At 40.3% G+C, this 18,323-nt stretch overlaps 1 protein-coding gene across 1 annotated transcript in view; it reads right to left on the reverse strand.

Annotated features, from left to right (window-relative positions):
• Positions 1-18,323, reverse strand: part of ndrg2 (NDRG family member 2) — a 48,885-nt gene that overhangs the window by 6,330 nt on the left and 24,232 nt on the right. The window contains exons 2-9 of the mRNA XM_030753100.1: positions 10,781-10,866; positions 6,633-6,674; positions 4,522-4,627; positions 4,275-4,395; positions 3,581-3,643; positions 2,359-2,419; positions 429-515; positions 46-102 (exon numbers count right to left, since the gene is read on the reverse strand). Coding sequence (XP_030608960.1) covers positions 46-102; positions 429-515; positions 2,359-2,419; positions 3,581-3,643; positions 4,275-4,395; positions 4,522-4,627; positions 6,633-6,674; positions 10,781-10,855 — 612 coding nt within the window. The 5' untranslated portion in view covers positions 10,856-10,866. The remainder of the gene's footprint in view (positions 1-45; positions 103-428; positions 516-2,358; positions 2,420-3,580; positions 3,644-4,274; positions 4,396-4,521; positions 4,628-6,632; positions 6,675-10,780; positions 10,867-18,323) is intronic.

Here is an 18,323-nt window from a genome sequence, read left to right on the forward strand (position 1 = left end):
TTTATAAAGAAATATGTTATATACACAACTTTGCATAGAAATTACCTGACTAAAAAGGTGGCACAGAATCTGCTCTGTGAGGGAGGATGTCACCGAGATGAGCTAGAGAGGGAGAGGAAGGTGGAAATCACTCACATAGTTTATTTATTTTAATTATGATATCATTTATAATAAACAATTGCATGATCCATATTATAGGACACAGACCATGCGTGAAGTCACATAATCTCATATCAAGATCTATATTTAAACTGATGGGTAACTCCCATTAGGACTAATGTGATTAAATTCTGTTTACAAGGCCACTGCAGTCCACCTGTCACTCAGAGCAGCCAGGTCTCTAATTACATAGTTTAATACCATTTAAATTTTGAGTTATATAAAAATTCAGGGAGGAAGGAAGGAAGGAAAAAAGGAAAGAAAGAAACCTTTTGAGCAGCCCAGTCTATCCATCCTCGAGCGTTAGTGTCAATGTTGATCAGAACCAGACCTTCCACTGCATCTGGGTTTGCAAGCTGAAGGGAGAAAGCAGGGAGCACACACGCAGACGGTGAGCGGAACATTTCAGATTAAAGAAGCAGTGTTTAGTGACAGTATGATATAATCTCACATACAGATATACACTGCTCAGAAAAATGAAGGGAAAACAAATCATGGATCAGTGGAATGAAACATTCAAGCTGAAAATCTCAGGTGACATACATTATTTAATTTACTGAGAACAAAATGAAGTGACAGCGGTGAGCGGAAAACAAAATCATCAACGCTTTGAGGGCTGGATTCAAAAAAATCACATCACAAATCAAAGTTAAAAAGGTCAAATCAGAGGATGCTCCAACTTGCTTCATAATGGGGCTCAGTAGTATGTGTGCTGCCCAGGTGCCTGTGTGTCCTCTTAAAAATGTCTGCGCTCCTGATGAGAAGCCTGATGGTGTCTCCTCCCCGGTCAGGGCATCAGCGATCGCCTGGACCGTCTGTGGTTCCGTTTGACAGCATCGAATACGTCCCAGAGTTGGGTTGGATGCAAACCTGAGGCCAGCCAATGGCATTTTTTAAAATTTAACTATTGCAACAGCTCCCTCTGTATAACCTGAGAATCTCTGAGCTTCCATACTGATATGTCATTAAACTGGTGGTAAAAACCAACATGATCATTCACTCGTGTCTTCAGCCCAGTGACGTGGGCCGCAGCACCTGTGCAAGGTCACAAAAACTGAAAGGCGCACCGTCAGCTGAAACGACACCAAGGTGTGACGTCATTTTTGGTGAAGAAAAGCAGGTATAATAAGCCCACTGTGCTGGATGATGTTTCAAGCAGCTTAGTGTTGTCTCCAGACCCTTTTACATCTGTCACATATGCTCAGTATGGACCTCTTCTCATCTGTAAGGAGAACAGAGCACCAATGGCAGACCCGCAAGTTCTGCAGCTGCCAAACAAGCTGCACAATGCCAGGTTGATGCCCTCCTACGTCCCCACCTAGCTGGTATGGATGTACCATCCCAGAGGAGCCTGGACTACCTGTGCAACCTGAATGGGTTGCAGATACCATCTCATGGTGCCAGTGGCAACAAAGACACTAAGAAAAAGCAAAATTAGAGAAAGATCCATCAGGAGGAGATGGAGGATAAGGAGAGAGCAGTGGTCTGTAGCCACCACCTGTAAAAGCACTGTTAATTTGGAGGTTGTTTTCTCACTGCTTCTCCAGTGCATCTGCTGTCACTTTGATTTACAATGATTTATGATCCATTACTGGACAGGTTTATATCCCCAAAGTTTACCTGACTTTGTGTCACACTGTGATGATCGAGCATTCCCCTCATTTTTTTGAGCAGCGTCTCTAAGAAAGTCAGCTGTTCTTTGTACTTAATACTCATTAATAAAGGCCCTTTGGTGTAGAAGTTTTAACATTCATTTAGGAACATTAAAGTTATTTGGGAACTCTTTATTCAACATCAGGAATACTTACCTGGAAGTGACCTAAAAGAAAATTGTCATTTGGTCCTAATTATTGTTGGAGACAGAGGTGGATGCTGTTATTCGAGTCTGCAGACGTAGGTGTGCTGAGTTTATTCTGAAGATGCTGATTTTCGGGTAAAGTTTTCACATTTAAAGCAAAGGAAATGTTCTTTCAGCATTTTGTTATTATTATTTTTTCATTATTACTACTAGAGGTTTGTACACAAAGGTCCCCAAATGTCACATTTTTACATATTTATCTGACAAAGTGTTCCTGTTGGAGTCTGTCAGCATTTCCAGTCAGCACAACACACAACTGTAAATGAAAAAAAAGAAAAAAAAGGCCTCTGCAAAGTGTGAAAGCGGGGACTAAAATGACTCATCATGGAAATGATGCTTACCGCGAACCTGGCGAGGATGTATGCTCCTGCTCCCACGCCCACTCCGATCACGGTACGGAAGCTGACAGAAGGATAAAGGTTAATAACACCTACATCATATGCATATGCATGTAAACACACAGTGTTATTAAAGGGATATTAAAAAGTAAATGTTCCTTTTTGATTCATCTCAGTGTTGCTGAACACCCTGGCTAAAAGTTACTCGCATAGCTACAGTACTGTGGAAAAGTCTTGAGTCACGGCTCTCATTTCTTTATATTTTGCTAGGAAAATGGGGAATAGATGCAATCATTTATTAAAATACACACAAACATACACGAAAATGCAGTATATAAAGCAAAAGCAAATTTTGTATTATTCTAATTATATGCTGCGGAAATGCTGCCATTCCTTTACTTTAGATGGTTTTTTCCAGTTTCCTCAAATTCTTAACAACACCTTACACTAACCCTTACACGCCGTGCGGAGATTATGGCAAGTTTTCAGTTAAAATGGCTCTTTGAGAATCACCTTGTTGGTGCAAAAATACTATTTTATGCCAGTCAAACTGTGTTATCGTTGGTATAATTCATAAAGAAATGAGAACAAATAATGAGTTTAGGCTGCTAGTAACAAAGTGCCTAAAGATACAACTGAAAACTGGGTGTTTGGTAAGTTGTCTGTTACATGTGGACACAACACTGGTTCATCCCTTGGGTTGGGTACTTTTTTATGCTTGAATGATTAACAGGTCAGTGTTAAGGGGTTTAACAAACACAAATACATTCCTCTGAAAGTGACCTGGACTGAAAGTGAGTGAAAATGCAGCAAATGTCCAAAGAAAAAAAACTCTGAAAGTACTGCCGAAGAAGAAGAAGACTTCCTGCTTTCCCCGATTCAGAAGTGCTCACCACAGCATGTGGCTCTGTGTGTTTGGCAGATTTTTTTGTTTTTTTTCTTTTAATGCCAGATGGTCTTCCTGATGCAACCCCAAAGGGATTTGTGTCTCAAGGACACTTAAAAAAAAAAAAAATGACAATAAACTCTTACTTCCTGGAACAAAGATATAAATAAATGAGGGGTGGCTCAAGACTTTTGGAAGCTGGGTGTGTTTGCTTTCCACCACAAATGCAGCACACATTTTTACAGACATCTTTCCCATGCAAAAACATTCAATTCTCCGCAGGTACACAAAGCCAAAAATCTGTTTGTGTTTACATCAAAATAAATACAGTGAGCTCACTTGAAAAACTGCAGGACAGCTGGGATCATCTCTGATATGGTCTCCATGGAGGGATACTGGTAACTGCAACAGCACACACAAATGAGCTTAATGCAATTGAGCGCCTTAATATGAAAACAAATATGTGAAGAACGTTATCCCACGCCAGGAAATGCTAATTGTGATCTCCACAATCTATTTGTGGCAGCCGGGCAATGCTTTTAAATGTGATGAATTTCATAAACAAATAGGATGGCTAACACCTCGATCCACAAGGATTTAAATCCACAGTGAGAATGAGCTTCAATTTCTAGAATCAGCAGTGGCAGTTAAGGGTCAGAGCTGAGAATCTGCGACATACATGCAACAAAATCCCCCTGAGCCACTAAAATAATCTCACAAGGAAGGGAGTGATAGAGAAGTAGTGTGGGGGGGGGGGGGGGGGGGGGGGGGGGGGGGGGGGGGGGGGGGGGGGGGGGTAAGTAAGTGCGGAAAGAGAAAAGAAGGGATTTTTGTTAAACCTCTGACAAGAGCAGCATTGGAGAACAGAGATGGTGGGGAGGGGGGGAGATATGAGAGAGGAGAAATGTTAAGGATTTTTAGAAGAGATTAGGTTCAGGCCTGCACGGAAGATCGTTTTCATTTCTCAGAAGTTTACTTTAAAAAAGTGCAGGGTTACTGCAGGACACCTAATTAGGCACAGTGAATGTTTTACCCTGCTGGGTAGGCGGCAGCCCCTTCCTCCTGTCCCGGGGCGTCAATATGAATCAGGGTGAAATTCTTCACAATCTCCTGCATCTCATCGAACTTAAACAGAGGAGAGAAGCAGCTCTTACCTGTGCAAGAAAGAAAGAAAGAAAGAAAGAAGAGCAAACAATCAGAAGGAGGCAAAAAGAAGTCAGTAACAAGGAAGAGATTATTAGACTTGAGGGAGGCTGAGAGAGAGACAGAGAGCTACTCACTGTCCAGACCCACATCATGGAAAGTGAGGATAGCGGGCCTACGGGTGGTTCGCGTGCCATGGAGGGTCACGTGCAGGACGCCATGTGGGGTCTCAACACTGTGCTCCTAGAGAGAGCGACACAAAGTTTAAAAATGTAAGCCTGATATAATATTCGCTCAACATTGTTGTTCTGCCAGCTCTGCTGGAATCAGGGTGCCACGCCTGTGGCTCATCAGCTCCTCCTGTTGCAGTGACTATTTTCCACGGCTCACCAGTCACTCTGCTCTCCTGTGTTTGGAGCTCCTTTCTCCTCTGCTGGTTGCCCAGCCAAGCATTCACTCTACAGCTTGTCTTCAGCAGCATTCACATGTCTGCCTGCTCTCAATCTTTCTACAGCCTCGCTCTGGCTTACCAGCAGACTCTTTAGCCTGCGTGCTTCATCTCTATAGACCCATCTCAGCTACTGGAGTATTCTCCTAAAATCACTGACAATCTGAGTGTTTAGCCTGTCTACTTTTGTCCAGAAAGCCTGTCCGAACCTGACACACTAAGGCCAGAATTATTGTTTTCTTTCATCATGCCTCTAAGTTTTTAAAGACGATTGTAACGTCTGGAGCTTGCCTGCAGTCTTTGGTCTTTAAGTAGATACAACCAACAATGTACTAGTGTTTAATCTAGAAGTAGTTCCACACATTTCCACAATAAAAAGAAAAGAAAGAAAGAAAAGAAAAGAAAAGAAAAGAAAAGAAAGAAAAGAAAGAAAAGAAAAGAAAAGAAAAGAAAAGAAAGAAAAGAAAAAGTTAATGAGCCCAAAGACTGGAACCACTGGCATGAGCATCTATGGGAGGGGTTACAGTGATGTTTCACAAGATGCAGCTCAGAGTCCACCCAATTCTATTTCTACTACAGTTATGTGAAAAAGGTTTTCTCAGAGCTCCATGCAGGTCCTGTGAAAAATTAAATATAACCCCCGGATTCAGCAGCTTGTAGAACCACCTTCAGCAGCAATAATTCAGTGGTTTTTCTGTGTGATTTTATTACTCTCACATCATGGTGGAGGAATTTTGGCCCACTCTTCTTTACAGAATTGTTTCAGTTCATTGAGGTTTGCAGGCATTTGTTTATGCACAGCTCTCTGAAGGTCTCACCACAACATTTCAAGCTTTGACTGGGATGTTCTGTTGTAGATTTGCTGGCATGTTTGGGATCCTTGTTTAGATCAAGTTTTAGCTGTTGGACTGATATCCTCACATTTGACTCCAGAATACTTTGGTATACAGAGGAGTTCATGGACGTCTCAGTGACTGCAAGGTGCTGAGATCCTGTGGCTGCAAAACAAGCCCAAATCATCACCCCTCCACCACCATGATTGACCCTTCTAAAACAAGCCATGTATGTTCAGTCTTTTTATTTTAATTTACTGTCATAAACTTTAACATTTAACATGCTAACTGAAGCCTGTAGATTTTAAATGTAGTTCTTGTTTTTTTTGTTTTTTTGCTGTTTCTTTGAGCATCGCACAGTCTGACCTTGGGGTGAATTTGCTGGGATGTTCATTACTAGGAAGATTGCGGCAATGCGCCCGGATGCTCCAGACATGCAAACGGCCAAAATGTCACACTTGCTGATGATCAATTAATCAAGCACATTTGATTAGCAGCTCCTGGCTGCTACTTAGGCTTTTAAATCATATGGAGGCAGTGAGGGTGTACTTAGTTTTCCACAGGACTGCAGAAACTCTCTTTTTCAGTTCATGTCAAACTGGTCAAAATGTGGGCTGATTATCAAAAGGCAACTTGGCGCCATGTTGGTCAAAAAGAGGTGCAATCAAGTTTTTAAAAAAATGTATAACTCAGCAAAACAAGGGTAAATTCATTGTTGCTGTTTTACAATAGTAAACTCCATTATAACAACTCTTCTGTGTAGACAATTTTTATGCCAATTCTATGTTATGTTTTGACCTTGTCTGTCCTAATGAATACTAAAAGGGAAAAAACCCACCGCAGTCACCAAAGATGCTTTAATAAAGATGAATCAAAACTAGTCATACATTTCATTATAATCTTGAATAATAATAATATTGTAAAGCTTAATCAAATGCTTTAGTACACACTTCACACACAGTCTTACCTGTCCTTGATCCAGGAGTATCCTAGCAGCCAGTTCTGCATCCTGTGAAAAAAGAGAAATAGTCTTATTAGCAAAAGATGCACAATGTTTTCTTTTTACATTTGAAACTAAGTGATGTCCAAGAAAGGAACTACTCAGTGGAAAGGAATGGTGTGCATGTGCACTACAGGGACTATATTTATAAAAAAAAACCCAAGATATAAGCTGAGGAGGGCTCAAGCTACCCACTAGCTGAACAAATTTAAATAATTACCACTTGTCTAATTTGAAAGCTTCTTAAATATCTAATCAGGACTTTTCTAATGTATCTTTTAGTGTGCATTATTGAAAACAAAGTCCACAAGAAAGAAAGCTCAGCTTGCTGTTCTTTCATTTCTTTGTTCTTTCATGTCACGAGAGGCTTTGCTTCCTAATTGACACCCACAAAGGCAGGATGGGTGGCATCACGCTGCTGATAGAACAGCAGAGAGCCCCTTCAGAGGAGCAGGTGGTTGTGACATGCTTGGCATTAAATAGAGGAAGTATTGACAGCGGTTTCAAACGGGTGGGCTCATTTGCAGCCTTGGATCCGTTTACCCCCCACTAATGAATTACTAGCATCACAAGCTCTTAGAAAATTAGCAGTGTGGGAAGTTGAAGTGGAAGTGGGTGTGTGCAGATGGAAGTCATCACAGAGGAGAAAAAAGGAAGTCCTGGGGCTTTGGCAACTGGAGGGAGGATCCCGGCTGGATTGTGAGTGTTGGTCATAGAGCCTGTGATGTGGGTGCAGCCAGGAGATACCAGTGAGCAATGCAAGTTTAGATATCGCAAATCATTCCAAAGAAGCTCTCACACAGTTCTTGTCATCTCTCTATTTAAGTACAGAGGTTTTCGAGCATGTAATGCACGGGTCAACAAATTGGACCATTATGCAACCTCTTTACACAAAAACTCACACCTTCACTCTGTGGGGTGAAAAAAAAATTGCCAAATCATATTAGCTTCATGAAAACTGACACTTATTAATGTTGGGTTGCTGAATTAAAAAATAATATCCCTTTTCCTCTATCATGTCCCACATTTTGATCAAAAGTGGCAACTGTTCCCATGATTCAGATGTTTTTTGCTCTATCTGTGGATGGACTCAGGGAGACAGGAGAGAGAGCTTGGTTTTGGTATTCCAGAGGTGTGGAGGGAGCCACAGAAATCACTTTGATGACTGCTGCTATTGTTTAGTCAATATTTCTGAATACAGTTCCAAAACTAAATCATCTATTAGTTAGACTTGATGAGAGAAACGAGTTCGACCGATGTTTGTGTCTGGCAGATGCACAACAACTAGTGATGAGGACTCTGAAGATCCATCTTCTCGTAGATCATCTGTCCCCCCAGTTATTCACCAGTTAAATGACTTAATATGAGAATTTGGATCTGCCAAAGGAAGCAGCTGAGTTGCCTTGGGTCTAGGCTCAGTGAAGAAAAACCTTCTGGCTCCAGGAACCAAATTTTCTTTTTATAGACATGGTGACAAAGATCTTACTCCATTTTCTGAAATGGTTGATGAGCTTTTTTTTTATTGCGTTGATGCTGAGATCTTTTGGGGTGGCAATGGGTTGTGAGTAAATGCATATGAGTGGAGGCTGTTTCATCGGCAGCTCAAAAGCCAGCTTAAAATGTGTCGTCTGGCATAACGGCGGTTACTGTGTAGATCCGTACCAACTGATCATCTGTCCAGTGTAAGAACCTTTGAAAAAATGCGAACTGAGGAAGAAGCTGAAGAACAACGAGGACACAAACGGACCAACATGTGGTTTTAAAAAAAAAAAAAAAAGGATTCTCATTTGATGGCAAAACTGTCTGTGATTTAAATATTTTTATTGCTGTTTTTTTTTTTTAAATTCAATCAGTGAATCAGGGTAAGGTAAACTATTTTCTGGAAAACAGCAGTTTGTTATTTTTGAAGCGGGGTGGTGTAGGTCTATCAAATGTCATGACTTTGTGCTTCTCCGTCTCCCCCTCTTTGCTTGCGTGTCACACCCTCTGGTTTTGTCATTTGCCGCTTACAGAGGTTCCTAACTGAGTGTGCAGCTATAATAAAAGCTGGTTGAATCCCTAAAAAAGACAGAAATTAAAAAGGGCTGCACCATCAGGCCGTTCACAAAACAAATGATCCCCATGAATGACAGGGACTCAGATCATCAAGCTAAATACCTCTGCAATTAACCCACAGGCAAACTCTGAATGTTTACACTGCTGCAGTCAAATTTACATGTTCTACAGTTGTTGCTTCGTGCAAGTCAAATGCTCTCTGCACAAAAAGACTGCTATATTAAGATGATCAAAGTGAATGGTAGCATAACTCACTTTGCATTAGTTACAGTAAATACTCATTTTGTGTGTCTGGCAGTACAGCCTTACTAGGCTGTACTGCCAGACTCTATGATTATCATTAATTAATTTGGCTTCAGTCATGAATGCTGTGGGTCCTGCCTTGATAAATGCCGGAGTTAAATCATCTCAGTGGGAAGGGAAAACATGAGTTGACATGAGGGTGAGCACTTCATTTAAGTCTAACTGGTAGGACACTGTCAGCATATAAAGAGCGCGCAGGGCCAAGTGTGTCAGATAATCCACTGACCGCAGCAGATCCACATCAGCAACATCCACACTCTGGGGTATGTCTTTCTTGTAAAGTTTCATAATTTCTTTATTCCTCATAATTTTTTTGACATCATGAAGTTTTCCACTGAGGTCAAGGAAAACAGTTTAGGAAAAATGGTGGTACTATCCTACTGTAACCTCCTGGTTGTTTCTACTTCTTCCCCAATTAGCTCCTCACGTGTATATAAAGAGCAGCACAGTGGTGCAGTGATTAGCACTGTCACCTCACAGCAAGAAGGTCCTGGGTCTGAATCCAGCGCACAGCTGGGGGCTTCTGTGCAGAGTACGCGTGTTCTCTGTGTGCTGTGTGGGGTTTTTCTCTCAGGTACTCCAGCTATAAGTGGCTCCACATTCCTCCCACACTTTATATAGAGAGCGTGATTTGTCGTCTGTTGGCCCTGTGACAGACTGGCAACCTCTGCAGGGTGTACCCCGCCTCTCACCCTATGGCAGCTAGGATAGGCTCCAGCCCCTCTGTGACCATGAATTGGATGAGTGGTTAGGAAGATGGATGGATGGTGTATATAAAGTCCCATGTCTCTCTTGTCCATTATTGTTTTGTCTGTTTGCCCTTCACATCCTGTGAATCTCATGTCTCAGCATTATTTCCTTGTGTTTTTGATCACATTTTGAGTAAATTCTGTTTTACCATATTAACTGAAACATATCAAGAAATAGGTATTAATTAATTATTAAAAACAATTTAAAAAAAACAGCAAATTTGTTACTAAAAAAAAAAAAGGATAATTGCTAGTCACAGCTCTGAAAATAGTTAAAAAATCACAGCATAATGTTAGAAACTGTACCTCACATCAGTGGCATATTTAGAATCACCAGTTATCCTAACATGCATGTTTTCAGTCCCAAGGAGAACATGCAAACCCCAATGAGCCAATGTGGGGTTTGAGCCAGGAACCTTCTTGCTGTGAGGCGGCTGCAAAAGATTACTTGTGTTGTTTTTGTTTCAGTGCTGTATTTCCCTCTTTGCCCAACAGGTGGCTCTGCAGTGCAGTGCAGTGCAGTGCTGCGTCTGCACGGCAACATCAGCCCAGCAGAGCAGAGGATCTGCTCCCGTTCCCTCGGGGCTTTGACGTCAACCTGGCAAATATGAGCCAGCGCTGCAGCTGTGCGCTAACGCGCACACACATATATATAAGCACACACTGACGCACAAAGTCATGCACAGTTGTGCTCGGAACACATGTTGTCACATGTAAGCTTTGCTCAGTCTCAAAACCACTTTCATTCATGCACATATGCACAGCAAGGACACATAGTGACACACTCACACATACACCAGCCAACCTTTTCCTTTCTCTTGGTTGTACTGTGGTTTCATTTCACGCTCGTGGCAGCTATGTAGTGTGTGTGTGTGTGTGTGTGTCTGCTGGTGTTCTTTATGCTCAGATTACATTAAATCAGGAGCTTTTGCATGCAGCCTATATGGAAATCAGTGTTGTATAACGTCTGTACGTTTATCTGTTTTAGTATATGTCTCCATCTCTGACCTTGGCAGTGTCAGCCTGGCCTGTGAGTAAAGGCTTATCCTCCGTGATGGCGATCTCTTGCATTTCTGTTGTCATGCTGCCCCTTCCTGCATGGACAAAAGACACAATCAATACTTCTTATTTTTATTCTCAATCTTACACAAATAGTGGACATTGTTATAGGGGCACAGATGTATCAAAAGGACACATAAAGGGGCCGACCCGCGCGTTTATGCACGTACACAACAAGTGATTAAATAGCTGTAGCTGCTACCCTCTGGGACTCTGTTTGTGCTGTGGGACTGAAAGTTAATTAGTAATTAGTCCCAGTAGAGAAGAGCAGAAATGGATTGTGGGACAGAAGGAGAAGAAGCTGAAAGAGAAAAGGAGAGGTGAACCAATAGAGGTACACATCTTCATTTAACAAAAATAACAAAACCAAAACAAAACACTGAACAGATGTGTTCATGATATTTTTAAATCCTCAAAATACTTTATTAGATTATTTAACAGTACAAAAAAAAAAAAAATGTCACAAAAGAAAATGTTTCCGGAAATCCCTCCATCCATTCTCTTCTGCTTATCCTGTTCAGGGTCGGGGGGGGCAGTGCGAGAGGCAGCGTACACCCTGTACAGGTCGCCAGCCTGTCGCAGGGCCAAACACAGAGGGACAGACAACCACTCACTCTCACATTCACACCTATGGGCAGTTTAGAGTGACCAATTACCTAACCCCAGTAACTGCATGTAGACATGGGGCGAACATCCAAACTCCACACAGCGAGAGGTGGAATCGAACCCAGACCGTGCTGCCTGTTTCTAGAAATGGGAATCGATAATAGAGCTTAACTGATACTAATGCTGAAATTTGGTGATTTAAAAATCCAACAAATCAGCCAATTTTTTTTCTTTCAAAAATTATAACAGACTTCCTTCACATTTGTTATGTGTAGTTATTCATGAGTCCTTACTAAGATAATATGACAATGCTGTTTAAAAATAAACTTTCAGGATTACTCATTTACGCTCTGCCTGACTGCTCCGATTAGCTGGTTGTCGTGTTTGCAGCATTTCAAACACGTGTTGCTAACACTGCAGAAATCTGGTGCACAAACTATCCAACATTAACCCCTCTAACATTCTTTACTTTTTTAATCTTCATTTATCGGCCATTATAAATGCTCATACAGATATATCGTCCCTGCCGCTATAGTGGTTGGGCTCTAAGTATGAAGTAAGAAAACAACAGAAGAATGAAGACATGGGTGCAGGGCTGGAAGAAGTCTGCAGATCCCTTCCTCATGTGAAAGCTCTGCTAAATGATTGTAAAGTGAAAACACTGCAGGACAAATACTACTTAAGTGTCAGGATTAAAATGTTTTAATCCTGGTTAAAAAAAAAACAAAACACAGCTTTGGTCTCTGCAGCTATGTTTTTTTTTTTACTTGAAGAAAAAATTTTAAGTTTACATAGCTCACTTATTTAAATTTTATGCATGATTTAAATTTATACATTGGACACCACCAGGCCCAACTATATTCAGGTGTAGTATTGATAATGTATTGCATAACCAAGCTGATGTGATATACTGCTGTGGTCCCAGCCCAGTGTAAAGTGTAATGTCCACATTTCTATCCAAGCACAGTACTTGAGTAAAAGTCCCTACTCATTACCATTGTGTGGGTGTGAGAAATGACAGCTAACAAACAAGTGACTGATAAGAATGTTGTTAAAGGAGAAAAAGAAACTTAGTCAAGCATGCAATTAATTTCAGGCACCTTCACACCTTTGCAGCGGCAGTGTTTGTTACTGTCAGTCCAACACAGCAACTAGGAGCTAAAAGCTGCACCCGAGGGCATGGCGAAGGTGAAAGGAACAGCTAAGCTCATTTCGTTTTCCCAAATTGATCTTTGCACAGTTCTGGAAATTCAATCTGGAAGCCCTCACAGTCACGACTCCAGACATGGCACTCCCCAGGATTTCCAAAGTGCTACTTTTGTGGTCATGAAATGGCAAAATAATGGATCGTCTGCATTATTTATTTTGTAGTAAATATTCACTCCTGATTTTCAGACACATTTATGTAACTATTAAAAAGTTGCACACATAAAATGATGTGCAATAGCCAGACAGCCACTGGTGAACTGTATATCACTTGAGACAGATTTAGCACATCTCCATCTGGAGCAACTAAAGGGTCTCTAGATCCCCCCCCCCCCCCCCCCCCCCCATACTCATCAGTTATCTGCAAGACAGACTTGTAGTTTGCAGCATGTATTGTTACATGAAGAACCTTTGTCATGCAAATAATATAAAACTACACTCAGATCAGTGCAGTGGGAGAAATTCAGGCACTTTAACTGAGTGCTTGCAGCCATGTCCTATTTTACTTCCTTACTATATTGTGATCATCTGACTTTTTAATCACAGCTCGACCTGAATTATGACACAAAAGCAGCAGAAGCTGGGATGCATATTGAAGGTCTGCAGCCTGAGGCCTAGAGGACAGACCACAGCCGAACGAATCCTTTGGCTGGTTTTTTGTTGCTCACTGGGGCAAAGCTAACTGACAAAGGGTTGTTTAGAAACCAAGTTAAAACATCTGATGTTGTATCACATGAAGATGACAGTTACAACATAAACTTGAGACATTTTAACCCCACAACACTGAAATGAGTTCTGTAACACCATCGCTCGCACTTTCACGAGGGTCACAATCACTCAAAGTTAGTGTTCTAGGGTTAAGAGTGGACGAGAGGTCTATCAGCAAGAACTGCTTTTTATTACTAGCGTTCCTGCTTTTCATACATCCCTCTGCTACATCATGCTGTCATCGTACACTATTTTCTATTATTTTGGAAAATTACCCACACTGAGAATGCCAACTGCCACAGAGTGGCATTTTTATAGTTTTGCTTGCAGCATTTACTAAGGCTGAAAGGAAGTGAGCGAGCTCAGGTTGTTATTGTGTCCATCTGAAAGCATTATGTTCAATCTGACATTTAAACCTGAAATATGGGACCTTCTGACATCACTTTTTGCATGTGTGTGTTTGTGTGTGTGTCCGTGCACAATTCACGCTCCCATAAACAGATGACTGTATTCTCTCTGCTTATTATTAAAAGAAGTGGGCGGGGGAAATGCAAGTTTGTGTGTGTGTCCTTTGTGCATGTTTGCTTGCATGTGTGCACTCATCAGAAAAATGAACTGCTGCCCCCGAGGGAGCTGTGTCGCTCTGCGTCGCACACGGAAATGATTAGTCACCAAAGAACCCCAGCACACAAACCCCGAATGCCGCCACTGTTGACCATCCATTTCTCCTCAATTCTCTTTATAACATCTGTTTATTAGTTTATTGAATTTATCAGCATCTTGTTTTTTTTATTACCCCTGCCACTGCACCTGTGTCTCTCTCCCCCTTTATTTCCCTCTGTATCAGTTTCATACTAACAGCCACTCAGTAGAGGCATCCACTGATTTATTTTATGACTTTATGGCATCACTTCAACCTCTGGAAGTGCTCACATTTGTCCTCCTCAGCATTTATGTTTCAGAGAAAACAACATCTGTATGCCAATCTGTTGTTCCTCAGTGCTGGACTGGGATTTTAATAGTTTTGGCTGGAGGGGAAAAAATATAGGAACAAAAAAATGTAATCATCAACTGCAGAGAAAATCCTGCAGACGGATTACAGTCAACTGATCTTTGAGCCAACAAATATCAGTCTACAAAATTGTATCCAAATCCATTTTAGTGCTGTAACTACCTATCACTCTCATTATCAATTATTCATTAAAAGGAGCCTGGCTGCAGTTTAGGCAGGCGCACAGCTGTTTCTTGGCCTCATTCTCCATATACCATCCTGCCATGTGCGTCTATATGTAAGACTATACAGGGAGCTCTTATTTGGCACTCAGTCAGTCTGTATATAAAAGAGCCAAACTCTGCCTCATTACTGCGATATCACTGCCAGCTCTAGAAATGTAATTTTGTAAAATCATCTCTGGAGCTTGAAAAAGGGCGACTGGACTTGTTTTTGCTTCTTGAAGACGTATCCCCTATTAATATTTAGTCATGTTGCCATAAAATGAGCCCACAATTACCTAAATGAATGTGGATTTGTTTTCTGTCACATAACTAATCCATTAAACACCACTGACTGACAGAAAAGCCTAAAGCAGATGCCCAAAATTTAATGACTCCAGCTCCCCAATTATCTGTTGGTTTACTTAGTATTAATATACTAATGTTTTTGTTTGATCAGCTGAGAATTTGATTTGATCAGACAGTTTGTCAGTTAATCAAGAAAATGAATGACTAATAATAAACTGCTCTTTGTTCAAACTAAACATTCAGGGCATCATCACACAAGAATGGATCAAAATACAATTAAGACAACAGTGAAACTATCAAACAATTCAGAATTCAGACTGGCAGGTTATTAAGCAATAGCATATAAAATAGTCAAGAATAACACAAGGGCACCAACAGACTGCAGCGAGAGGATTACTCAACCATGTATGTGGAGTTAATTATACTTTGGGAGAAAGAAAGTAGGTTAGCTTTAATTAGAGCTTAACTGATACTGGAAGAATGTTTAGGTGAGTACTAGAGCCTGACTGGTCCCAGACTGATACCAGTACCGATATTTGGTGATTTGAAAAACTGATATTTATTGATTCATCAGCTATTGTTTTTTTTTTTATTTTAGAAACACAAAACATAAACATAGTTCCCTAATATTTGCTATGCGTAGTTATTTATTTACTTGATTATGCTATATGCCTAATTCTGGTGTTGTCAGCTGTTCTGGTCAGCTGCATGTGTGTTGCCAGCAGGAAGTTGTATAGTGCCCTCTAGTGAACAACAACACAAACAACACTCAAAATATGGTTGAAAGGCATTTTTTTTCCATCTCTACTTTTTAATTTGCATTTATCAGCAAATAAAAATGCCATACTGACAGAGTGGCAAATAGCTAATATTAGCCGATAATATTAGAAAGTGGTAAATCAGTTGGGCCAGTTATTCTCACTATCAATATCCATCCAACCATCACTCCATCCATCCATTTTCTTCCTCTTATGTGTTTTTAGAAATAAAAATAATGGGGTCATTGCTTATTAGGTTTGCAGCAACTTATAAAAGAATAGCAATTTACCATGAAGTTATTGCTATCTCTGCTTTATCATATGTTTAATAGGGTGCTGCAGACAGTTCTCAAAGTTTTGAAAAACATGTGATGGCACAATTTCAAACTCACCCTAAGTGTCTTTTTTGTACAGACAACAGGGGAGAAAAATTTTCTTATCACAATCACAATACATAATGCAATATTTATATATCACAGACAACCAAACATTGGTCCTTAACATAGGCTGACCAATACATCAGTCGGGCTCCAGTTTTAAGTGTAATTTTAAAGGCTTCAGCAGGTTTTTTAATTTGAGTGTCAAAACTGTTCCAGAACCTGTCATCCAGATGTGTTTTAGTGTGTGAATCCTGAAAACAGTTAGGTAGGAGAAGGCAAGTGACATGCAGCTGTATTTGGCAGATGCTGGTCCATGTAGTGCTTTTTAGGTCAGTGTGAATACACTACACACTTGCATTTCCTGGAATTTTATAAACATCTGATGAAAGATAATGTTGCTGCCATCTTAAAAATGGCAAGAAATTACAGAAATACTAAAGACTAAGCTCCTCAACCCACCCCCATCTCTTACATGTCCAATGGGTATATCAAGCCTGTTTCTGGACTGTGGCTTTGCCAGAGACTTTGACTGTTCCACTGTGGATATTATGCCTTTAGCATCTGGCACAATAACACATGCACTGATGCAAATACAGGATGTGAGCACTTGGACTAGATGCTACTTTATCTAGGTTATTTTCATTTCACTGCTATTAAATCCACATTGACTTAAATGACAGAGCAAACAGTGTTTGTGAGTCTAAAGCATACTACAGCATTTATAAAAGCAGGCACCATGAGGCTATTTGGGGGGGCTTATAAACAGAGCTGGAATATTCTATGTAGAAACAACCTTATGTAATGTCCCAAATGCTTTAGTAATACCACAGGATAGGACTCAAGTTAGTGAAGTGTGTTACCTGAAAGAGGTTGATTTAGGAACTTGAAATGGCAAGTTAAACACATAAACACACAAGCCTAAAGTCTCTCTTTGTAATTTAAGATTATGTCTACATGGAGCCTCAATCCTATCCTGCTTGATATGTAGATCACTGTGCCACAGCTCCTCCCCTGTTATTACCATTGATCTGGCATGCCCTCGTATGCCTGCAGGGTAAATCTGTTTTTGTGTGTCTTTTGTTATATTAATAGGTCTCCAGTATTATTCCGAGATTTGATGTTTGAAAGGGAAAGTGCTGCCGCAATGGGATTTCTGCAACGTTTCTGCATATAACAGATGATATGCCTAGAAGTTATGCAGTGAAATTCTTTTAACATGGCACAAAGAAAAACACAAGATGCTTTAAATGACACAAAGATGATTTCTGTATGTTGAGATTACTGGAAAAAGGTAACCAGTAATCCATAAAATAAAATAAATAAAAAATTATAACTTTAAACACTAACATACTATGACCTTATTAATTTAATGTATTAAGTTAACATTGTAAAACCACCTACAATATCACCAGATTAACCAACATGTTCACATGATTTATGCTGGCCCGAAAAGCTTAGGTTGATACCAATAGTTGGTAATTTAAAATTCAATATTCTGATATAATCTGCGATTTATTTTTAAGAGTACAAAAAATAAATTTCCCTAACATTTGTTATGTGCAGTTATTTATTTTCTTGCGTACCCTCCGCCCAACTCTGCTCGGATCGGCTGGTTGTTTGTGGTGTTCTAAACAACAGGTTGCAAAGTGCCCTCTGGTGGACAAACTATGCAATGTCATCACTCGTAACATGGCTGAAGGGTGTTTCTCCCATCTCTTCTTTACTTTTTAAATTTGCATATGTTACAAATGTCGATACCGATAGATTGGCAAATCGCCAATGTCAGCTGATACGTGATAAATTGAATGAGCGCTAACATTGAGTGTCTTGTACCAAAGCACTTGATTAATGTAATGGCGCACTCACACAGAAAATGACTCCAGACAGATGGGATGAGAGAGGAAGATTATGGAATGTCAGCAAAAATTTGTTACTTATAGCAATGACATACAAAATAACTGTTAGAGATTCAAAATAAACTGATGTCAGCTTTGAAGTGAGTGTCTGATGTGAAATGGTGAAGAATACAGCTGACTGACCCCATTGTGGGAAATATACGAGAGGGTTCATACATACAACCAAATCTGAAATGTCCATTAGCGACCAACTGTTCTTCTTTATATGTGGAAGCCTTTCTGTCATTCCTTTTAGCACTTTTTTTCTTTTACCCTCCACTGCTAACTGCAGTTGGGTGATAATTAATTCTCTGTTGGTCATTGCTGGCAATGTCTTTCATATTTCATACCTTTTTTTTTTCTATTGTTGATACAAAAATGTAGATTAGTGCAGCTTTAAAAAGTTATCAAACTCAAT

This window comes from Archocentrus centrarchus, chromosome 18 (genome assembly GCF_007364275.1).
Source record: "Archocentrus centrarchus isolate MPI-CPG fArcCen1 chromosome 18, fArcCen1, whole genome shotgun sequence".
Classification (NCBI taxonomy): Eukaryota; Metazoa; Chordata; class Actinopteri; order Cichliformes; family Cichlidae; genus Archocentrus; species Archocentrus centrarchus.